The following is a 26208-nucleotide window of genomic DNA, read 5'->3' on the forward strand; positions in this document are numbered from 1 at the left end:
TTTGATGTACTATTAATTTCATTCTTTATTACTTTTGATGTACTATTAATTTCATTCTTTATTACTTTTGATGTACTATTAATTTCATTCTTTATTACTTTTGATGTACTATTAATTTCATTCTTTATTACTTTTGATGTACTATTAATTTCATTCTTTATTACTTTTGATGCACTATTAATTCCATTCTTTATTTCATTGTAATAAAGATTTCATTCTTATTTTCATTTTTATATAAATTTCATTCTTAATTTCAATTTTATATAAATTTCATTCTTAATTTCTTTTTTATATTAATTTCATTCTTATTTTCATTTTTATATAAATTTCATTCTTAATTTCATTTTATATAAATTTCATACTTAATTTCATTTTTATATAAATTTCATTCTTATTTTCATTTTTATATAAATTTCATTCTTAATTTCATTTTTATATAAATTTCATTCTTAATCTCATTTTTATATAAATTTCATTCTTAATTTATTTGTAATATAGATTTCGTTGCTAAAACAAAATGTTATATAGATTTCATTCCTAAAACAAAATGTTATATAGATTACATTCCTAAAACAAAATGTTATATAGATTACATTCCTAAAACAAAATGTTATATAGATTACATTCCTAAAACAAAATGTTATATAGATTACATTCCTAAAACAAAATTTTATATAGATTTCATTCCTAAAACAAAATGTTATGTAAATTTTATTCTTAGAGTAAGAATTAAATTAATATTAAATTTAAACTAAATTTAATATTTATTCAATTATTACTCTAAATTGAACATAAATTTAATTCTTAGTCGAAATTTAATATAAATTTAGTTCTTACTTGAAATTTAATTTAAATTTAATTCTTACCCTAAATTTAATATTTATTCAATTCTTAAGTTTTCAATTTAACATTTATTCAATTCTTATAATACCACTACATTGTGGTGGTACGTGTACAGATATTCGAGCTTGTCCACCCTTTGGCAAATAAAAGAATAAAATTTCCGAAATTTCTTCTGTTAATCGGACTATGAATACTGCCCCATCTACGAGGCGCTCCGGATAAAAAAGGGGGAAAGGGAACTTCACGCAAATGGAGATATCTCGGTCCGATGCAAAGAGATCCGGAGACTGAAATTCTTCCTTTTCCCCAATTCTGAAGCGGTCATCCGTGGTGTCCCTGTCCCTGAGACACAAAGAAAGAATGGGACCCGAGGACCGGTGCAGGGGGAGGGGAAGGGGGGGAAATTGTCGGAAAGTCAACTTGGCGTAGCTAAGGGTCACCGCTTCCGAACTCCTGTTCAACTAGAAACGGAGTCCTTGGCAATATTCAAGCCGGTATTCCTCCCCCCTTTTCCCCCACTCGAGTTTCGCCCTTTGGCTCCCAGGGGACGCTCGGAAATTGACGCCCAATCGCCACCCTTTCCCTAGGCCAAAAGAGCCCAGCAAAAAAGGAAGATGAAGTTGGAGAAAGTTCCCTTTTTGTTGGAATCAGTTTCGGCGACTGTGTAACTAAAATCGGGCTGGTTTCAAATTCGTGGCCGTTTCTCAATGGAATGGATATATATTTTTTTTTTCATTTGTTTTTTCGGTTGTCATGGCGACTGTCTGGTATTTTTTGGGTTGGGTTTCTTCTCCCCCCCCCCCCCCCACCCCGCTTGTGTCTGGGAATCGTGTTTATTCGTGTTCTGGTTTTTGTTCGGAGGCATTCTCGGACAACTAAATCGTTTTATCTTTTATTTTTTCTTGTTCTTTAGTGTTCGTCATCTTCAATTCAAATTTATAAGTATTACGAATATTGAAGGTTTTTTTATTTATATTTTATGGTGTCTACCACGGAGGTATAGAAACTTTAAAGAAGAGTTATTCGGAAATTTTATATATTTAGCTTTTAAGATTTTTTTTGTATTTACGAAATTAACCTTTTTTGTGAAATTTTATTGAGATGGGGAAAATATTTAGAAACCTTTTAGATTTCGTATTAATGTTTAAATTTGCAAACGTTTACAATGAATTTTTAAGGAATTGTAATGGGGATTCTATGGAATTGTTATGGGGATTCTATGGAATTGTTATGGGGATTCTATGGAATTGTTATGGGGATTCTATGGAATTGTTATGGGGATTCTATGGAATTGTAATGGGGATTCTATGGAATTGTAATGGGGATTCTATGGAATTGTAATATAATCTAATTAAAATATAGTTCATTTTTCTATATCGCCAAATTTGGAGAAAATTAACAAATTTTAGGTGATAGAAGGTGAAATGTTCTTTATATAAATATTTTGATTTCTATGAATTTCGAAAATTCTTCATTTTTATATCGAAATAAATAGTTTACTCTTTAGGTTATAGTAAACCTGGGATGGTTTCTATATACTTCAGTAATATTTTATGTTAAGTACGATTATAAATAATTTTTTTATTCTTTACTTAATCATGAATTCGCGTGCTTATCAAATTAAATTGAACTGAAATTTTTTTGTTTTTTTTTTAAACTTTGGAATTTTTTTTTTGCCCCATCGATTACGAAAGATTTATTTTTCAAAATGGCAAATCAATTCACGATCGTTTTCTCGCGTGAGGTCCGGCTGTTCGGTGCAGGACCAAACTTTTTATTTTAACTCTTTTGAAAATGTGCCCCACCAAAAACGTGTTGTTTTTAGCCCCCGATTTAAAAGTATTTATTTGGGACCAACTTTGCTTGTCTGTTGGTTTATTAAAAAATTATTTATTGAAATTTAATGGGTTGAAGACAGAATGACTAGGTTGAAACGATCAGCGAACACGGTCGCGTTTTCTCCCGGCATGAGAGGAGGGGGAAGGAAATACGGCAACCGATGTTCAATGATTTATGGAACCAATCAGATACCGGGATGGTTTGATTTTTATATGAATAAATTCTTGGAATTAATAAATTCTTGGTATTAATAAATTCTTGGTATTAATAAATTATTGGTGTAAATAAATTCTTGGTGTAAATAGATTCTTGGTGTAAATAGATTCTTGGTGTAAATAGATTCTTGGTGTAAATAGATTCTTGGTATAAAAAAATTATTGGTATTAATAATTTATTGGTATAATAAATTCTTGGTATTAATAAATACTTGGTATTAATAATTTATTGGTATTAATAATTTATTGGTATTAATAATTTATTGGTGTAAATAGATTCTTGGTGTAAATAGATTCTTGGTATAAAAAAATTATTGGTATTAATAATTTATTGGTATAATAAATTCTTGGTATTAATAAATACTTGGTATTAATAATTTATTGGTATTAATAATTTATTGGTATTAATAATTTATTGGTGTAAATAAATTCTTGGTATTAATAAATTCTTGATATTAATAAATTCTTGATACTAATAAATTTTTGGTATTGATAAATTCTTGGTATTAATAAATTCTTGGTATTAATACATTATTGGTATTAATAAATTCTTGGTATTAATAAATTCTTGATATTAATAAATTATTGGTATTAATAAATTATTGGTATTAATAAATTATTGGTATTAATAAATTATTGGTATTAATAAATATTGGTATTAATAAATTCTTGGTATTAATAAATAATTGGTATTAATAATTTATTTGTATTAATAAATTATTGGTGTTAATAAATTATTGGTATTAATAAATTCTTGGTATTAATAAATTTTTGATTTAAATAAATTCTACCAAGAATGTATTTTTAACAATAATGTATTAATAAATTATTGGTATTAATAAATTCTTGGTATTAATAAATTATTGGTATTAATAAATTTTTGATTTAAATAAATTCTACCAAGAATGTATTTTTAACAATAATTGTTTTATAATAAGAATTCATTTTAACAAGAATTTTTTACCTAGAATTTATTTCTTGGTAGAAATAATGTTTAATTTCTATATAAATTAACGGAATTATAAAGAAATAAATTAATATTTTCTTACAAATATTTTTTATTAAAATTGAAGAATGTATTTTAAAACACATCTTATATAAATTCTCTACCACTGGTATAATACGAAGAGATAATCTTCAAACAAAGGTTGCCGACTTTGAGATGAGATTTTAGTTCGAGCGCGTGGGATGCAGACTGACTCTGTCTTTAATGTCTAAGAAATATTTTCTTTCATAAATTTCGCAAAATAAAACCAGATGCTTTTAAATATTCTATTTTGACAAATAGTCAAAAATACGAGTACGCGGTGCGCGTATAAATATATCCAGCCCCTCTTAAAGGAGGGTTGTGAGGTGGCTGTAGACTATGAAAATTGATTTTTTTTCGACTCTGGCTGGTACCGTCTGGGGTGGACGATTTTTTTTGTGTGTTGGACTCAGACAAAAATGGCTTGGAATCCCTTTCTAAATTCTCGTCACGGCGGCCGGGCGCTCGTGTCATTGCGAGAAGGTGCTTCGCATTTTCGGGGGTGCCCCCCTACACCCTCTTTTCGCCTCCCGCGTCGCGATTGAAGTCCCGAAGAATCATCCCTCTTCAAAGGAAGTAGTACTGCGGGGAAGCGTCTCCTTCAGGGGCCCCACACTGACTTCTCCCTTACTTCGGCCAAGATTGTTTTCGGGTTTAACGGAGAATGTGTAAGCCGTATCCCGTTCGCGTGGTGATTCCCGGCAGAAAAACCACGCCCCTTACGCCTTTCCAGGCGTAATCTTAAGCCTCTTTTCCGCGGATAAGGGGCAGATGATTCCCGGGTTTTCTCTACCTTCGTGTTGGCCCGCGGGGAATTATGGGAAAATCAGAAACGGCGTATTCTCAGTTTACAACGATACATTCTTGGCTTTTTTACCCATGAGTAGGTAAGACTTGAATTTGGCAAACGACTTGCAACGAACAAAAGAAGGAGATGGGAGAAGCCATCCTAGGAAAGTTTTCCTCTCTCCGCGCGAAGGACAATTGGGAGGGCTAGAAATCCTTTATCCTAGTCTCTCTCTGCTTGATTCCTGGGGCATTCTTTCGGGTTTCTTTTGTTCCCGCTGTTGTTAATACTAACTAGTTGACTTTGTCGTTCTTAACCTTCGCCGCGTACCCATTTCGGCAGTTTTACTTGGATGCGGAGCGTTTTATGAAACGGTTGTCATGACGACGCGCGCATTTTTTTTTTACTTTTTTGTCCTTTTTTCTAAAATGGTTTTAAGTTTTGTTACCGTGGTATGAAGTTTGACTGTGGATTAGTACGTAATGGGTCTACTTTTATGGAGATTTGAGTTTGTAGTGTTAAGATTAGTGCTTCCAATGGTTCATGCTGGCCCCTAAAGGTTCTTCATTTTTAGTAAAAATCCTATATATTTCCTATAAAAACCTATATTTTAGTAGAAGTCCTATTATTCCTATAAAATCCTATAATTTTAGTCAGTCAGGCTATAATTCCTATAAAATCCTATATTTTTAGTCAAAGTTAGGCTATAATTGCTATAAAATCCTATATTTTTAGTAAAAGTCGGGCTATAATTCCTATAAAATCCTATATTTTAAGTCAGTCAGACTATAATTCCTATAAAATCGTATATTTTTACTCAGTCCTATATAATCTTACAGTTTTGATATTTTTCCCCATTTCAAATCCCGCCACTCATAATAATGTCAGTTAAATTGCTAGATTTAGCTATAGGATAAATTCCTATACAAAGTCATTCTAGTCTATATTTTTTGCTATTGTTAATATGGTTAGCTACTAGTTTTTGTGTGATTATAATGCCTAAATTGTTACTATTTTTAATTGAAAATCAAAGATTTATTTCACTAAATATAGATTTTGTTTCTAAATACATGAAATTAGTAAATTAAATAGCATTTATAATCCTATAAAATGCTTTCATTTTCTTGATGACTTAGGCCTAAGGTGTATTATTATTATTTTATTATTAGTCCTATTAAGTCCTATATTTTTAGAATTATAATCCTATTTTTTAATATAAAAAATTGAAGATTTTAGTAGGGGCCCTGCTAATGTTATCTAGGCTGTTATTTTCAGAGAACGTAACGTCAGAATTACTTGATATTTTATATTATCCCTACTTAGCAAATTGATCTCAACTGGTACCGATCTGATCTCAAATTGTATCTAATATCAAAAAACCCTTAAAAACTCCAAAACTTTACTTTTAACTTTCAAAATTCAATTAATGCATTTAAAATAATCTTTTTAGGTGTAAATTTTTGAAATCAAAGGTTTTATTACGTAAATTAGAATTCCCTTTTCAGGAAAACCTCTTCGTAGTTTCTAAAATTATATTTTGTATAGAATATATTATTTAGTTTTGACGGTGTACAACCAAGTTGTTATTTTTATACGATATTTCGTATTACTTTTAAGAGAGCTAGAGATTTCGTCTTAGGTATATTTTATATTTAAATTGAAGGGAGAGAAAACTAAGAATAAAGTTCGGGTTTCATTTTCGGAGCAAAATGGAATGCCAAATAGCGTAAGTCATATCTCTTTGCGCGAATAAGATTATGCAAAATATTTCCACTTCTTGGCGAAAATATTAGCTAAGAAAAACGTATTTAAAGGAGAGGGAAATAGAGATATATTTTATCGGAGGCGAAACTGTATTACCTAGTCTAGACATAAAAAGGGAAGTGACTGAGAGATGCGAACTAAACACAATCTGCGGAAAGCACTCAGCTTCCTATGAAAATATATTTTACTTCTTATACCCGAAAATACGAACAAGCCGGTCACTGACCTAATGCTGTTTCACGCACTTTAGCTGTAGCAATTTATAGACGTATTTTCGTACTTGTTAATTACATAATATAATTTATCTATTTGTACTAAAATTTTACGTTATCAAAACGATCTAATTGGATATGTATTCAAAATTTTCTTTTTGGAGTCCAATTTTACGTATTCAAAATTATCTAGAAATAACTATTTATTTATTTCAAATTTTCCTTTAAATATTTAAAATTCATCTACTCAAAATTCACTTTCAAATATTTAAAATTTATCTACTCAAAATTCACTTTCAAATATTTACAATTTGTATACACGAAATTTAACTTACAATATTTACAATTTGTTTACCCAGAATTTAAATTCAAATATTTACAATTTGTTTACCCAAAATTTACCTTCAAATATTTACAATTAGTTTACCCAAAATTTACCTTCAAATATTTACAATTTGTATACCTAAAATGTACCTTAAAAATTTTTCAATTTGTAAACTCAAATATTTCGCAACCACAATTAAAAATTGGTTTATTAAAAATTTCCCGACAAACAATTAAAAAATTTTAGTATATACATTTACAAAAAAAAATCAAAATTAAACTTTTTTAATTTAAACTCTAATATTCTTTAGGGCTTTTCGATTATCCCAAGATATTTTCCACTTCACGTCCGACGAGTGTCGCGATTTCGTAAGTTCCGCGTATTAAATTCTATATTTGGTTGGGCGCCAGGTTAAAAACCTGTCTCTTCTGGAATCGGGATGAAGCTCCGATGCTTTTTGGAGAGAGGGAAATTCTTAACAATATGAATTTCCGTTTCCTTGGTTACATAATATCATATTTTTTGCATAATAAAAAAGAAACTTGATCGAATCTCCGCCATCTTCTCAGAGTCTGTTTTTCATTTAAAGATGCTCCATTTCTTAGCGGATGGAACGAAGAGTGAAGTACTGCATTACAGCAAGCTCCGTTTTCTTTAATATTATAGCTTCTATCTTTGCTCTCCAAAATCGTTATATACCGGCATACGTTTTATTGCATTTTTATTTTTCCTCGAGCCTACGTTGTCAACAACTGTCCCGTCCTGCCCGATATTATTTTTATACCTTTAACAATAAGTTCTATTGTATAACAAATATTTTATAGTCCCCAGTCATGGGTTTTAAAAGTAGAATTATAGTAGCGGCTATTTTAGTAGGAGTTTTCCCACCTCTGTGCCGGAGTTTTTCCCTCACTTCTGTACCGGAGTTTTTCCCTCACTTCTGTACCGGAGTTTTTCCCTCACTTCGGTGCCGGAGTTTTTCCCTCACTTCGGTGCCGGAGTTTTTCCCTCACTTCGGTGCCGGAGTTTTTCCCTCACTTCGGTGCCGGAGTTTTTCCCTCACTTCGGTGCCGGAGTTTTTCCCTCACTTCGGTGCCGGAGTTTTTCCCTCACTTCGGTGCCGGAGTTTTTCCCTCACTTCGGTGCCGGAGTTTTTCCCTCACTTCGGTGCCGGAGTTTTTCCCTCACTTCGGTGCCGGAGTTTTTCCCTCACTTCGGCGCAGGAGTTTTTCCCTCACTTCGGCGCAGGAGTTTTTACCCACTTCGGCGCAGGAGTTTTTACCCACGTCGGCGCAGGAGTTTTTACCCACGTCGGCGCAGGAGTTTTTACCCACCTCGGTGCAGGAGTTTTTACCCACCTCGGTGCAGTAGTTTTCCCACCTCCGACTAGAGTATCAATAAGTCATATCGTATGAAAAATTTTATAGTTTAAACGGAAAACTATAGTGGAAACCTACCACAGAATAGGAGTTTCCTATTAAAGAAGTCGGTTACTATTTTTATACGTTGATCAAAACGTCATTTCGTATTATAAATATTTTATAGTTAAAAGGGAAATAATTTCGTCCCAGTCGTTGAATTAAAAAGTAAACCTATAGTATCAACTATTTTAGTAGAAACCTACTGCAGAGTAGGTGTTTCCTACTAAAGTCGTTTTTTATCAACGTAAGCCTTTTAATTTTCTAATGTCGATTTACAAAATAGCAAATCCAATTGAGTCAAGGCTAAAGTTAGTTGTCTTGGAAAGTGACCTACGTTACCAAAATTTTGCCTTTTCGTAATTCAATTTTTAGAAATTGGAATAACGCGGATTTCTGAATCCCTTCAGAGTGTGTGTCAGCGCCACGAGCGGTAGAAAAATGAAGTGACATAGTACAAAATACCGTGAAGGTTTCATACAGTATTTAAAACTAGCTATTTCAAACCTTAGAAAGTAACAAGTGTTATGCAGTATCGTGATAAGGCAGGATATGCTACCGCGAAAAATAGGCGTGGACCATAGTCCCAATGGTCTATTTTATTCGTGATATAGTGTCGTCCAATAGTTTGGTTTCATCGTCGCGTACCCGGTTGTACCATGAAACTCGGCAAACAATTGCTGCTACCTTAATATCTATCTGACAAACGCAATTCCATTTAATTCTACCATGACTAAAATAAATAGTTAATAAGTTATTGTGTTTTCAAAACGTCGTGTGACTGTTGACTGGTGTGAAAGCGTAACTAGGGTTATGTTCTATTGTTTTCGCAGTTTAATATCGAAGATACCTAACGGAAAAATAAAAGATTATATACGTTATATTTTCTCTCTTTTCGTAATCCATTTTTCATGTTTTTTTTTCAATCCTTTGTTTCGCGGTATTTGTGACAAGATATAATCGCATTTTCCGACCGCATGCTACGCGACCACATCGTGGTTTTTAGCCCCCCTGTCTGATGCTTTTTAATATTTGGATCGCTGTTTATTACACCTCGTAGAAATATGGTTCTTTATCTACAGTGTAGGGGTAATTTATATTCTCTAACTAATAATATTTTGCCCAGATTGTGGTCGAAGGAAGATTTCTGTGAAATATTGGAAGTCAGGTATTTCCCGATTTGGGACGCGGTAAATTTTACATTTTCCGCTTTGACAACGTTTTTAACGTCGCGAACATTTTTGCCTTGTGGACCTTTTCCGCCTGGCCAACACTTTAAGCCTGGTTAAAATTAAGCATGACCAACACTTTAAGCCTGACCAACACTTTAAGCCTGACCAACACTTTAAGCCTGGACAACACTTTAAGCCTGGACAACGCTTAAGCCTGGCCAACGCTTAAGCCTGGCCAACACTTAAGCCTGGCCAACACTTAAGCCTGGTCAACACTTAAGCCTGGCCAACACTTAAGCATGGCCAACATTTGGCGCCGGCACTACATTTTGCGCCTGGCCAACATTTTGCGCCTGGCCAACATTTTACGCTTGGCCAACATTTTACGCTTGGCCAACATTTTACGCTTGGCCAACATTTTACGCTTGGCCAACATTTTACGCTTGGCCAACATTTTACGCCTGGCCAACATTTTACGCCTGGCCAACATTTTACGCTTGGCCAACATTTTACGCTTGGCCAACATTTTACGCTTGGCGAACATTTTACGCCTGGCCAACATTGTACGCTTGGCCAACATTTTACGCTTGTCCAACATTTTACGCCTGGCCAACATTTTACGCCTGGCCAACATTTTACGCTTGGCCAACATTTTACGCTTGGCCAACATTTTACGCTTGGCCAACATTTTACGCTTGGCCAACATTTTACGCTTGGCCAACATTTTACGCTTGGACAACATTTTACGCTTGGACAACATTTTACGCTTGGACAACATTTTACGCTTGGCCAACATTTTACGCTTGGCCAACATTTTACGCTTGGCCAACATTTTACGCTTGGCGAACATTTTACGCCTGGCCAACATTGTACGCTTGGCCAACATTTTACGCTTGTCCAACATTTTACGCCTGGCCAACATTTTACGCTTGTCCAACATTTTACGCCTGGCCAACATTTTACGCCTGGCCAACATTTTACGCTTGGCCAACATTTTACGCTTGGCCAACATTTTACGCTTGGCCAACATTTTACGCTTGGCCAACATTTTACGCTTGGCCAACATTTTACGCTTGGACAACATTTTACGCTTGGACAACATTTTACGCTTGGCCAACATTTTACGCTTGGCCAACATTTTACGCTTGGCCAACATTTTACGCTTGGCGAACATTTTACGCTTGGACAACATTTTACGCTTGGCGAACATTTTACGCGTCGACAAACGTTTTCCGCTTCATTTTTCATAATTGAAGTTTATTTCTTTCGTCAAGAAAAATGTAAGCTTCTGATACAAACTTTACAGTTAAATTATTCAAATCCATAGCAATAGTCTGAAAACATAATAAAATATTCAAATTAGAAATGTCACCGGTTCAGCAACCTTTAAGTCGAGGTTAACCTTTTTAATTATAGAAAATTTAATTACATTCCTTATTTGCATACCGACATTAAAAAAGATACTTGAATTAAATATTCATTTTAATAACCCTCCCAAAAAAATTCGCAAACAATTGACTAACAATAGCCAATTTAAATAATGGAAAAAAAATAAAGAAAAGTTCTAGGTCTAAATATTTTCCATATTTTCCCAGTTAAAAAAGATGGGCATTTAAAAAAAAACAAAAAAACTGGACTACATAATGGGTAGGCATAATAGGACCCTTTATTGAGTCGATTATAACGCCGCCCTGGTGAGAAAAAGAGCCGTAATTATCTGAAGAAGTTTCGTCCCCAATAACAAGGCCTAGATGAGCTTCTTAGGACACCAGTGGCTAGGGTGGCTAAAATTCCTTGTAAGCTGCTCTAAATGCAGATTGGGAAACGTCTCTCACTCAACCTAGATACAGATTAGCTTTTCAGAGCCATCTATTGGACGCGCTGGCGACGAAAAGAGGAAAAAAAATATTACTGAAGATGATGTTACGGGTTTTTCCCTTAACTTTAAGCCTCGGCTCAAGTCAACGTTATTTTCTATTAACATATTCCAGGGCTCGTTGTAGAAGAAAAAATATTAATGTATGCATCACTGTCGGTAAAGATAAGAGAGAACGATAAATTTCTTGTTTTAAATATGAATGAGCGTGCACGTAGCGCCACCAAGCGGCGAACACCAATTATTACAATTTTTCTAGGTTTGATTCTTTTCGTTGAGTTTTGCACTTTAAATTAAAATTTTATTCAGCACAAAAGTGTAATTACCCTTTCGAGTCGTGAAATTTGGATCGAAAAATATAATATCAAACTTGGAAATATGTCTTAGCTGTCTGGCAGCATTGAATTACCATGGTTAATATCTGTTGAGAGCACTCATGTTTTCTAGCTGGACAATTTTGTTCTGGGAAATATTTCATCGAAATATATATTGGAAATATATTGCTTATTTATCTGGTAGCATTGACTTGCCATGGTTAATATCTGTTGAGAGCACTCATGTTTTCAAGCTGGACAATTTTGTTCTGGGAAATATTTCATCGAAATATATATTGGAAATATATTGCTTATTTATCTGGTAGCATTGACTTGCCATGGTTAATATCTGTTGAGAGCACTCATGTTTTCAAGCTGGACAATTTTGTTCTGGGAAATATTTCATCGAAATATATATTGGAAATATATTGCTTATTTATCTGGTAGCATTGACTTGTCATGGTTAATATCTGTTGAGAGCACTCATGTTTTCAAGCTGGACAATTTTGTTCTGGGAAATATTTCATCGAAATATATATTGGAAATATATTGCTTATTTATCTGGTAGCATTGACTTGTCATGGTTAATATCTGTTGAGAGCACTCATGTTTTCAAGCTGGACAATTTTGATGTTGGAAATATTTCACCGAAATTTATAATGTAAAACCGGGAAATATATTGCTTATTTATCTGGCAACATTGACTTGCTATGGTTAATGTCTGTTGTAGAATTTAAAATTAATGAGTTATTAGGTACTAGGTACTTCTAAAATACATTATAACTAAGTTTTCTAGATTTTTATAGATTAAATAATAATTACAAAATATTGTAGAACTGTCCTGTACATTTATAATAATAAATAATTAATAATAATTAAACTAAATAAAAACCGTTTCGCTAAGATCAAAGTGTAATATATTTTCACATTGAAATTAAAATTTAATCGATCTGAATTATTGTATCATAGATAAAATTTCTTCTTAGTTTAAGGAGTAGGATCCTACTTTTGGGTCATGAGGGGGTTGAAATAATGCTAAAAATCGTATCAACATAGTCATTAATCCAAAGTATAAATAAAAAACATATTGATCCTACTGATTTTATTAAAGCTTATATTTAGATTTTAGTTTCATTAAATTTTTTTCTATTTTTGCAGGATGTTGCTTCGTAACTTTCTACGCCCGTAAATCAGCTTTGGAAGCCCAAAACGCCATGCACAACATCAAAACCTTGCCAGGGGTAAGTAGCCCCTTTGTTGGGGTTTACTTCTTTATGTGCTGTCCCTTTTTTGGAGGGTATGGGGTTATTCATTTTACTTGTTGTGTGACATTTATTGTATTTGGATAATCGGGTTACCTCATCAACTAATTACTGTGATACTTCTTTATACATTACATTACATCTTGTTGCTGCTCTCAATGTTTGGGTGTTTGGACGCGATAACAATTGCCCGTTGTTTCACGTTTGTTATTCATCCACGGTTTCATAGTAGACCAAATGTTCGAAATAAAGCGTTCTATAAAATCGGCCCAAAACCGGCCAAGCTTTTCATACAGACTATAGAGCCCGGTATGCTCCTCCGCTTTAATAAAATCAAATAATACTGCAATCTCATTGGTTCTTAAAAATTACGTTTTTCGACGCGATTAACGCTGCTGCGAGGACGCAAAAAATAAGACCGCCTCCTTTCCCCCCCCCCCCTTAGCGTGACGGGGTTAGGTCCTCAACGTGTCCGTCGATAGTCTCGACACATTCATTCTCCCTGAGTATAAATAAATACATTCTTGGTTTAAGAGAATTCGGCTTATGTCCTGTCTTTATATGAACATTTTAGAGACGTACCTTTTAGGAGTTGTAGGAGGGACCCTAGGTGTTGAAATATATTTGTGGTTAAGAATATTTTCATGATCTAAGTTTCTTCTTAAACCCGTGGATTTGGGACTAGATTTTGCTTATTTACCATCATACATTTATTACAAAAATCATTTAAAATAAGAAAAACGGCGTGGAAAGCCGGAAATTAGTTAAGCCTAGGCTAGCAACTACGCTACTCCTAAAAGTCGACTGCTCTCAATTTCTTACAAGTTTGCCAGATAAATATTTTTCTCTCACACGAAAAAGCGGGCAAACCTTCACCTCCTCTGAACTCAAAAGGGGGAAAGCACCCCACACCGATTTTATGGAATGCTCTATTCCTTGCACAAGTCGACACACACCAGATAACGCTATTTCGGGAGGATTAACAGCATTGTTGGTGCTAAATTTAATCATGTCTAGGCCTGTTTTGGTGAGAATAAACGCTATCGCTAAGCATCCGTTTAATTGTTTTTTATATAGCTAAGGTATGGTACGTGAATAAAGTATATTTTAAAATATAATAATATTATACATTAAATATTTACGCAATCAATATCATATTGTTATTACACTGTATACAATGATTTGTTTAAAAAATATCATATAAATGAATACGATTTCACACATTAAAACCAAGCGATTAGATTTTGCAGGTTTGCCAGATACGTGAGATAACCTGAGTCTCCCGGGTTCGACACAAATCTGGGTGAAACCAGTCTTAATGAAATTTATCAAAGGGTCTATTGGGCAAATTGAATTCATTTTAGTTTCAGCCCTCTATCACAGATGGCGCTAGTCGTCCTTAATTTTTTTTAACGAAAAATAGTCGCGTGTTTTCAGGTAATTACATTTACTCGGAATTTGTGCGAAATTCTTTATATTTTACATATTTCTTCAATTTCTAAGTAATTATTTGGAGGGTTTATTTCTGTTCGGGACTATACATTATATCATTCAATGGAATTTGCAACCCCCGAACAAATAGTTCCCTACGAAGAAAAGGATTAAATGATGACTAAGAAACCATTTTCTTCATCATTATCGCCAGGGTGGGAGTGATATGTTTTCTGCTTTCTGTGCCGTCTGGACGTCTACGGTTTCTAGTTAGTATGAATATTAATGTTCTTGGCCGAAAACCTTCTGTATTGTTTCGAGAAAACATTAGTTTCGGGCAATGGTCATTCTTTGGTCAGTTCGGCCCCTCTACTTTCGCCTTCCCTCATTTTCCTTTTTACGACTTTTCACTTTTAATGATGCCAACCACGGAAGGTAGCACTCTGGACTTTCCTCTCTCCACTTGACCAATGGTCAGTCGCCACTTAGACCGCGGTTTTTTGACTTTTCGACGTCTTTAAAATTTGATATTTCCTTTTTCGAAGTAACTTTCTAAAGTTCATTTTTATGGCTTGCTCGTCACGCTCTTTCGAGCTTCATTTTTGACTACACCCCGACATTTGACGAGATGGTGGTTATTACATTGCGTATAATGTTACCGTTAGCCGTAGGTACAATAAATATTTTACGTAGATAGGGATGTATTAGTTTCCAGTTTTAAATATCGCCATTGCAATAAATTATGATTTTGGTCGGATCATTTAGATGAAATTAAACTTCATTTTTTTACACTGACTTCATTAACGTTCGTTATTGTACACTCTGGTGTTATTTGGGCTACCTTATGGCGTTATCTTGGTTAGATTTAATCGTTATTTAAGTGACCATTTGACGTCATTTAGAGGTTAGACTATCTCGTCATTTAAGTGACGACTTGACCTCATTTAGAGGTTAGACTTTGGCGTCATCTAAGTGACCATTTGGCGTCATTTAGAGGTTGGGCTTGGCATCATTTATGTGACCATTTGATGTCATTTAGGTTAGATTTGGGCATCATTTAGGTTATATTTGGCATCATTTTATGTGACCATTTGACGTCATTTAGGTTTGACTTGGCATCATTTAATTGGCCATTTGCTGTCATTTGCAGGTTAGACTTGGCATCATTTAATTGGCCATTTGCTGTCATTTGGAGGTTAGACTTGGCATCATTTAATTGGCCATTTGCTGTCATTTGGAGGTTAGACTTGGCATAATGTAGGTTATATTTGGCATCATTTTCTGTGGCCATTTGGTGTCATTTAGAGCTTAGACTTTGTCGTTATTTAAGTGACCATTTGACGTCATTTAGAGGTTAGACTTTGGGGTCATGTAAGTGACGACTTGACGTCATTTAGATGTTAGTCTTTGGCGTCATCTAAGTGACCATTTGACGTCATTTAGAGGTTAGACTTTGGGGTCATGTAAGTGACGACTTGACGTCATTTAGATGTTAGTCTTTGGCGTCATCTAAGTGACCATTTGACGTCATTTAGGGGTTAGACTTTGGGGTCATGTAAGTGACGACTTGACGTCATTTAGATGTTAGTCTTTGGCGTCATGTAAGTGACGACTTGACGTCATTTAGATGTTAGTCTTTGGCGTCATGTAAGTGACGACTTGACGTCATTTAGATGTTAGTCTTTGGCGTCATCTAAGTGACCATTTGACGTCATTTAGAGGTTAGACTTTGGGGTCATGTAAGTGACGACTTGACGTCATTTAGATGTTAGTCTTTGGCGTTATCTAAGTGACCATTTGACGTCATTTAGTAGTTAGACTTTGTCGTCGTCACTTAAATGACGACAAAGTCTGTCATTTAGAGGTTAGACTTTGGCGTCATCTAAGTGACAATTTGACGTCATTTAGATGTTAGACTTTGTCGTCATTTAAGTGACGGCCTGACGCCATTTAGAGGTTAGACTTTGGCGTCATCGAAGTGACCATTTGACGTCATTTAGATGTTAGACTTTGGCGTAATCTAAGTGACAATTTGACGTCATTTAGATGTTAGACTTAGGCGTCATTTAAAATGACCCTCTGAGGCTTCATTTAGGTTACACTCTGACGTCATTTAGATTAGAGTTTGTCGTTAACCTCGTGAACTTCTTAGCGCTGCCACGAAGAACGTCAGTGCCTGCACGCGGTGAAAGCAGCTTTCTAAATTGTCTCCCCTGTACACACATTTCAAACTCGATTTACAGAATATTAGGATTTCCCATTAGAGACGCGAGTTGTCATGCAAACGACCGTTATATTTCCAGCTATTGTGTTTATCCAATATAAACATCGTCAGGTGGAAACGAGCCAGCGGTCAGTCAGAATTGGAAGCTAAAATAGCCCGTATTATTAACTCTTAATGACTGCCATTATTTTTTGTTTATTCAGTCCGCCGTTCCGTGTCGCTTTATAATGGAATATTGTTCTCTGTGCCCCCCCCCCCCGTCTACTATTTCACTCTTAAGGTCGTACATAAATATTCATCGATGGGCATTTTCATAAATTCGTTTCTAGCTCTTGCTCACGAGCAACTCTCGCTCGTTTTAGAGCTCAGCTAAGCTATACTCTTAGTTTCGACTCTTGTCACTCTTAAGGTCATACACCAATATTCATCAATGGGAATTTTAATTAAATTCGTTTCTCACATTTGCTCACGGGCGATTCTCGCTCATTTTCGAGCTCAGCTAAAATAAACGCTCAAAGTTTCGACTATTATCACTCTTAATATCGTATATGAATATTCATCGATGGGCATTTTCACAAATTTATTTCTCACTCTCATTCTTGCTCACGAGCGACGCTCGCTCACGGGCGATTATCGCTTATTGTCGAGCTCAGCTAAATTATACGCCTAATATTTCGACTCTTTGGACAGCGCACATGATTTTAAATTGATGTTGCCGGGCCCATCACACTAACCCTTAACATTTTTCAAAGGTTTATTGAAAAATATTATTGAAAACATTAAACCAATATCAGAAAACATGTTAAGTAAAGTAGCAAAATAAATTAAAATTTATGACATAAAGGGACCATCGAGATCATGCCCGGGGCCCCTGTGAAAAGTCGAATTCTGGGCCTCATGAATGATGTTGTATAGGAAAAAATAAACCCATTAAGGTGGTCTAGATACGGGTCTGGTAATTTGTCCCTTTTAGACAAAGTCGCCTAAAGTGGGCCCGGGACCCCCATGCTGAACGGGCCCGGGGCCTCGAGGGAGAGCTCATTATTTTATCTCCGAGCTCAGCTCACTTTCAAACCCACTTAAAATGAACCGCTCTTTTAGGACACCAAACACTCAGACGCGTTCTAAAACGAGCGGAATGCGCCCATCACCCGTATATTAGTGATCTTTCCCCCACCATTGATTTCCTTATATATTTATCAATTCGCATTCGAGTGCTAACTGCTTCATGCCAGAGAAGAAAATACGATAGGTTTATTTCCCAAGCGGATTGTCCTTCGCCTTATCCCCCGCTTCTACTTCGCTGTCAAGTTTTTACCCGTATTTGGCGGCGTGATAAGTCCAAGGTTGACAATGTTTGTTGTCACTTGAGTATACCGTACAGTTAGCGCGCGCTACTTTTCGGTTGCTATGGTGATTTGTAGGTTTTTTTTTGTGTGTGTGGGAGGGACCTCGAAATAAGCTCCTCAGAAGCTCATCTACTAGTCACAAACGAATTTATGTGGTTGAATAATTAAATTATTGTTATTGTTCGACCCAAATTACTTGAGGTCCATTTTCATATTGGTACTTCCCGGGAAAATAATTATATTTGTATTATAAGGTGTAATTATCAATTTTTTTTATTTATTATATACTCATATTACAATTTAATTTTGTACTAAAGAACCAAGTAATTTAAAGAAAAAAGTGCAAGTGACGAAACTCTGAATGCGGCCATAAGTGTCTCCACGCATGGCACCGTACCCAATATAACCAACTGGTTAATTAAAATGTGAAACAATTGTACGTTTATTACATAATAATTTGCCTTTTATTATACGGCCTAGTGTGTATACAATAATTTAAGCTTTTTTCGTGTGAATGCCTAAAGAACTAAGAAACTCGGACTTTTGGCTAAGATCAAAGTGTAGTATCTTGTATATAGCGGATATACTTAATTATTAAATGAATTAAATTAAATTAAGTAGTTTTGCCGACTGTAACCGTCGAAAAGCAAGGTCCATGAGATAGTATTCCAAATGTGGTCGACCTAAGTTGAAAACTGTAGATACCTATACATGTATATATACAAAAAAACATCCATAAACATCCATCTTTAAATATTAGATAATTAAGTATTTCGAGGGGTATCCTAAATGATTATGAATTTCAATAGAAATAATAAATGGTATTATATTGAACCGAATTTGTACATTAAGTGTGTCATCTAGACGAAATAATTATTATAAATTTATGATACAAGTTTGACAAAAGAATTAAATATTTCAAACTGTGCAATAGTGGATTTTATTTTAAAACTTAGTTGTATGTACAAGGCTTAGTTAGTTTTCCATAGTTAAAAGACTTCACGAATATATGTTGCTCGTTCTTGAATTGGCTCTTAGTAAATATTTTTTGAAAAGGACCACACTTATATGAAACTATTATTATTATTTAAACAGGGTTCATACAAACATGGAAATCAGTGAAAACCTGGAAATATCAGTGAAATTTATTTAAAGCAAAAAAGTCAGGGAAATATCCGGGAAAATGAAAATTTTCCTGAAAAATCAGGGAAAATAATTATGAGATCTCCAAATTATGTGCAATTTGTTTTAGAATTACTGAAATTATTACTTAGTATTGAATTCACACGTTCAATCTTGACTATATTATATTAGAAAGTGTAACAGTAATGCTTTTAACATTTTAGAGACACCTATTGTTTTAAAAAGTACACCCGGAAAATATTTAAAACTACTCTGGAAAACCTAAAAATATCAGGGAAAATGGTTTTTGAAATATTGTATGAACCCTGTTAAAGTACTTATATATACAAATTAAAAAAATTCTTTGAATAACTTGATTATATTTGAGATAAAATTTATACCAAAAAAAATTTCAAGTGCTAAAAATCTTGAAATTTAATTATAGCAGATGTTCCGGCGGGTACTTTAGATTTAAGGCCACCAATTTGTTTCCACCCCTATTTTAATTATATCAAACAGAAACCACCCTATTTCACCCTCTTAACACAATTTCACCCTTACAAACAATACGTGCCAAAACTGTACACCAAAAACCCACTGTCAAGTTAAACGATCGCCGGTAAACCTTCAAACTCTATTGCTTAAGCGCTTTACCGTGACAGTAGCCACAAAGGGCGAGGTTCCCCGAATTCTTCCGTCCCGAACTAGAAATTAACTATAATGCCACGTATAGATTTTTTAGTAGTGTAGTGCGGGGAAAGCGAACGTTTAGGCGACGGTGGTGAAATAGTTTTTTTTCCGTGTATTTTTTGCGCGCGTATGATCTACTCCAGCAGAGGGCCTTAACGTCGCTTTGATACAGTAAGCGGGGAAGGGGGGGTCAGAATGCGCCCCTAACATTCGTTTTATAGTGGCGTGCCTGGCGAGAGTAAGATTTTTATGGGTGCTGCCGAGGAGCCACTCTCTGCTCCTGCACTTTTCCCTAAATACCCTCTCTGCAGCGCTCAACAGCTGTGGCGAATTTTTTCCGCTACCAGCACTATTTTCTTCTCTATATGGAGATATGTATATGGATTTCTATATGGTCGAAAGTAACCCCCTATCTATGATGGCGCCATCTACGATGGTGTGGGAATTATTATCTGATTAAATGCAGAAATTTACTTTTTAAGTCGGTTTTAGGAATGTCGAGACCGCCATCTAGCGGCTTTCGATGCTCAATTTTGAAGCATTAGTTTTAGAATTAAACTAATATTCTGTTAAAAGTAAAAATTAAATAAAATTAGGAATTAAATTTATATTAAGTTAAGATTGAGAATGAAATTTATATTAAGTTAAGATTGAGAATGAAATTTATATTAAGTTAAGATTGGGAATGAGATTTATATTAAGTTAAGATTGGGAATTAAATTTAGATTTTGTTAAAATTAGGAATCAAATTTATATTTGTTTACAATCAGGAATTAAATTTATATTTGGTTAAATGTAAGAATATAATTTATATTAAGTTAAAAGTAAGAATATAATTTATATTAAGTTAAAAGTAAGAATTAAATTTATGTTAATATAAAATTAAGAATTAAATTAATATTAAGAACGTAAATTAATAAATTTCACATTCTATTAAAATTAAGAGTAGGTAGTAAATAAACTAAAATTAATATTAAGTCAATATTAAGACAATAGTAAAATAATTTAATTAAATTTATTTTCAATGAATATATGAGACAATAGGAAAATAATTTAATTAAATTTATTTTCAATTAATATATGAGACAATAGTAAAATAATTTAATTAAATTTATTTTCAATTAATATAAAGACAGTAGATAAAATTTAAAATTAATATTCAATTGGGACAGTATAAAAAATATTAAATTAAAATTCAATTAGTCTGTAGACGTAAAATAAATTAGTACATTTAATATGAATGTAGATGGCCTTAGAGGCACCGGACTATTTTTGGTCTTTGGCTAACTTGCTATGTATTTCTCTGATACGCCCGTTTCCCCTATGTCACCCGTTTTTTTTTATAAAGTGCTTGTTGGGTATTTTCGGTACCCCCCTCGGGGGTGGGGTTGAATTTGTTCCCCGTATTTGGTGCCGCCGTTTCCGACGGAGAACTCAATTTTGTCTGGCCTAAAAATGTATTAGGAGTTTTAGTCCCGTCCCCCATTTGGTGCCCCCCGTCTCTTCCTGGAATTGAAGATTCGATCCGTATTGACTTAAATGTTTTGTAACGGTGAAAGTTTTTAGGGTGTTGGTTTATTGTTTTTAAACGTTTTTGTATGACGGTAATTGGTCGAAAGAGTCATGACTACTATCTTATTATTATTATTATTATTATTAAATTATTTTTATTGTAGCAATTCTAACAATTTTAAAACCCAAAATATCCTAATTTAATTTTACTATAGTCCGAACAATTGCAACTACCAAAATAAATATCTAAATTCTTTTTTATTACAGTCCTAACAATTGTATGACCGAAAATATTATTGAAATTCCGTTTTGTTACAGTCTAAACAATTGTAAGACCGAAAACATGATTGAAATTTACTTTGGTTACAGTCTCAACAATGTTTGGGGCAAAAAATATCCAAATTCATTTATGATTAAATGCGTGCAATTACAAGACCAAGAAATAAATAAATATATAATTTCCTTTTATTACAGTAAAACCAATAACAAAAATCCAAATTCCTTTTCGTTACAGTTCCAACAATTGCTAGTTCAAGAACGAAAATCCAAATTCCTTTTCGTTACAGTTCGAACAATTGCTAGTTCAAGAACAAAAATCCAAATTCCTTTTCGTTACAGTTCGAACAATTGCTAGTTCAAGAACAAAAATCCAAATTCCTTTTCGTTACAGTTCGAACAATTGCTAGTTCAAGAACAAAAATCCAAATTCCTTTTCGTTACAGTTCCAACAATTGCTAGTTCAAGAACGAAAATCCAAATTCCTTTTCGTTACAGTTCGAACAATTGCTAGTTCAAGAACAAAAATCCAAATTCCTTTTCGTTACAGTTCGAACAATTGCTAGTTCAAGAACAAAAATCCAAATTCCTTTTCGTTACAGTTCGAACAATTGCTAGTTCAAGAACAAAAATCCAAATTCCTTTTCGTTACAGTTCGAACAATTGCTAGTTCAAGAAGAAAAATCCAAATTCCTTTTCGTTACAGTTCGAACAATTGCTAGTTCAAGAACAAAAATCCAAATTCCTTTTCGTTACAGTTCCAACAATTGCTAGTTCAAGAACGAAAATCCAAATTCCTTTTCGTTACAGTTCGAACAATTGCTAGTTCAAGAACGAAAATCCAAATTCCTTTTCGTTACAGTTCGAACAATTGCTAGTTCAAGAACAAAAATCCAAATTCCTTTTCGTTACAGTTCGAACAATTGCTAGTTCAAGAACAAAAATCCAAATTCCTTTTCGTTACAGTTCGAACAATTGCTAGTTCAAGAACAAAAATCCAAATTCCTTTTCGTTACAGTTCGAACAATTGCTAGTTCAAGAAGAAAAACCCAAATTCCTTTTCGTTACAGTTCGAACAATTGCTAGTTCAAGAACAAAAATCCAAATTCCTTTTCGTTACAGTTCGAACAATTGCTAGTTCAAGAACAAAAATCCAAATTCCTTTTCGTTACAGTTCGAACAATTGCTAGTTCAAGAACAAAAATCCAAATTCCTTTTCGTTACAGTTCGAACAATTGCTAGTTCAAGAACAAAAATCCAAATTCCTTTTCGTTACAGTTCGAACAATTGCTAGTTCAAGAACAAAAATCCAAATTCCTTTTCGTTACAGTTCGAACAATTGCTAGTTCAAGAACAAAAATCCAAAATCCTTTTCGTTACAGTTCGAACAATTGCTAGTTCAAGAACAAAAATCCAAATTCCTTTTCGTTACAGTTCGAACAATTGCTAGTTCAAGAACAAAAATCCAAATTCCTTTTCGTTACAGTTCGAACAATTGCTAGTTCAAGAACGAAAATCCAAATTCCTTTTCGTTACAGTTCGAACAATTGCTAGTTCAAGAACAAAAATCCAAATTCCTTTTCGTTACAGTTCGAACAATTGCTAGTTCAAGAACAAAAATCCAAATTCCTTTTCGTTACAGTTCGAACAATTGCTAGTTCAAGAACAAAAATCCAAATTCCTTTTCGTTACAGTTCGAACAATTGCTAGTTCAAGAACAAAAATCCAAATTCCTTTTCGTTACAGTTCGAACAATTGCTAGTTCAAGAACAAAAATCCAAATTCCTTTTCGTTACAGTTCGAACAATTGCTAGTTCAAGAAGAAAAACCCAAATGCTTTTTGTTACGATCCATTCAATTATAAAACCAAAAGCAATGTAAAAATTTCCCTTCTGTTACAGTTCGAACAATGAAAACCAAATCAAATATCGAAATTCATTTTTGGTTACAGTTCGAACAATTATTAAACCAAGAACAAAAATCCAAGTTTCTTTTTGTAAGAGCGGAAATAAAATAACTGTAAAAATGTATAGTTGTAAACCACGACTAAACTATATATTAGAAATTTCCTTTTGTAGAAAGTAAAACGAGAGAGAGATTTGTGTGGGAGGGGAAAGTGGTGCCCCCTGGAAACTGGGCCTGGGGGCGGGCGTGGTCCTTCCCTTCTGTTTCGAAAGCTTTCTTTAAAAAAGCTTCCTTTTCTTTGAGGCCGCCTGGTAATTCATCTTTTCCTTTAAACGTCTTCGCGGAGAGCCTGTTGCCCCCGCTATAATAGCCGCCCCACTTTCTTGCCGCAAATCCTTATTTCGCGTTATACCTAATGTTTCCTCGGTTCACCGCTGGATGGCAGGTCTGTCTAGCAAATTGCGGGTTGCGTTGGAAAAATATATAACAATATTCTCTACTTTTTTTATTTATTTTTTTCCTGAGAGTTTAACCCGGTTGGTTTTGATGACCCCTACTTCGGAATTTAGTGTTTTAATACTAGGATTATGTTTAGGGCGACTCCAGGGTCTGTATTCCCTGGTTTTTTCATATAGAAGGACTTTTAATTCTGGAATGGTACTATAAGATCCTAGGAAGGAAAGTAAATTTAAAGGCTTTTAAGGACTAACGTTTGGACTGGAAACGGATCATTTTTCTATTTAAATTAACACGATGATTTTTCTTGAGGCTGGACCCGATTGAGTAAAATCCGCCTTCTTGTAGACTGGCCGACCAAATACTCTAAAAAGTAGTTTTATCGTTAACATTACACAAAATAGTCAAAAATACTTATACATTGAGTGCCATACTTATGGCACCTGTTGTTACTTATAATATTACTGGTAGACCGTTCTAGATAAAACGCTAGGGTAGCCAAAAAACCACATTGTAAATGACAACGCTACTTGTCCTTACTTTAAAAAGCCTTTCAACGTGGGAAATAGATTTAATAACAATGACAGGCTAAATGGGATATTTTCTGGTCTGGGGATAAGGCTTTATGTAAAAAAGGGATGGGTAAGGAACGCCACCTATATATGCTTAACGGAATTCATCATAATTCATCACCCGCTAACACGCACGCCATCTCTCGACTGAAACCTAAAATATAATTTTTTTCTTCCCTAAACTATCAACGGTTTTTTTGCGCATCGTGTCAAAATATGCGTGGATTTAAAAATGGTTTTCTACGGGGGAGACATTTTTGTAAACAATATTTCTTGGGTGTTCTATTTCTAGGGATTTATGATGGGTTTTCGGAGCCCTTCGCTGGGGGAATTTCAAGGGCCTACTTTGGTTGGGGTTAACCCCGGGTAATATTACCTCGTAATTCGAAGCTTTGTCGAGTGTCTCAACGATGCTTTGGATAAATTTTATAATAAGCTTTAGATAATGCTTTTTGCATATATGTAACATTGTAATATACAAAGAAACATGTAATAACGAAATAAATTATGTAGTAAAATAATATTATATATAATAACGAAATAAATTATATATTATATGTATAATATAATATAAAATAACGAAATACTTTATATAATACAATATATATATTAGAATACATAAGAAATGTAGATAATATTAGAATATGTAAAACGTTGATAATATTAAAATTAATAAGAAATTTAGATAATATTAGAATATGTAAAACGTTGATAATAATAAAAATAATAAGAAATTTAGATATTAGAATATGTAAAACGTTGATAATATTAAAATTAATAAAAAATTTAGATATTAGAACATATAAGAACGCAGATAATGTAATAAATAAGAATGTAGATAATAATATAATAAATAAGTATGTAGATAATAATAGAATATATTAAAACGTAGATAATAATAGAATATATTAAAACTTAGATAATAATAGAATATATAAAAACGTTGATAATTATAGAACATATGATAACGTATATAATAATAGAACATATAATAACGTTGATAATAGAATATATTAAAACGTAGATAGTAAAATAATTTAATATATAAAATATAGAAAATTGTAGAATAAAAATGGATAGTAATGTAGTACATGAAATCAAGAATGTATTTATTTAAATTTAGTTATGTCTATATTGTGACGACGTAAGTCTTAAGGAACCAATGAGGTACCGTGTCGAATTGATTGAAACTGAAGGGGAGGAGCTTACTGTTAGAGCGTGAGGTGGATTGCAAGAGAAACGCTCAACAATTTTTATTCAGCGGAATATTGTAATATTCTGCAATTTTCTTATTATTAAGAAAATTATTCTATTTGTTTTGTCTAAACCTGGTCAAAAATAAATAAGTATTTGATATAATCAGGGTTGGCACCTTTTAATTTTTTATTAAAAATCAAATCAATTGATTTTTTTATTTAAAACAGATTTCTTTGATTTTATTGAATTGATTGATTTTACAGGAATCCATATATATACTTGGAATGTTTATCCTGGCGTATCGCGTATGGTAAGATAACTCTGACGGCTTTGGCCCCGCCTACGAGAGAAAAAATGCCCTTTGCGCGCGCTCCCCTCTCACGTTGTTGTTTGTTACGTTAACATTGTGACGTAAAAAAC

General features: G+C 33.6%; 1 protein-coding gene across 12 annotated transcripts in view; it reads left to right on the top strand.

The window, feature by feature from the left end:
- The window catches only part of LOC149958979 (CUGBP Elav-like family member 1), a 570682-nt gene that overhangs the window by 295155 nt on the left and 249319 nt on the right, over positions 1 to 26208 (top strand). For all 12 annotated transcript variants that reach the window (XM_090166351.1, XM_090166352.1, XM_090166353.1 and 9 more), the window contains one exon: positions 12951 to 13033. In XM_090166351.1, coding sequence (XP_090022477.1) covers positions 12951 to 13033 — 83 coding nt within the window. The remainder of the gene's footprint in view (positions 1 to 12950; positions 13034 to 26208) is intronic.

Source organism: Leiobunum rupestre, chromosome 2, assembly GCF_980474605.1.
Source record: "Leiobunum rupestre chromosome 2, qqLeiRupe1.1.hap1, whole genome shotgun sequence".
Classification (NCBI taxonomy): domain Eukaryota; kingdom Metazoa; phylum Arthropoda; class Arachnida; order Opiliones; family Sclerosomatidae; genus Leiobunum; species Leiobunum rupestre.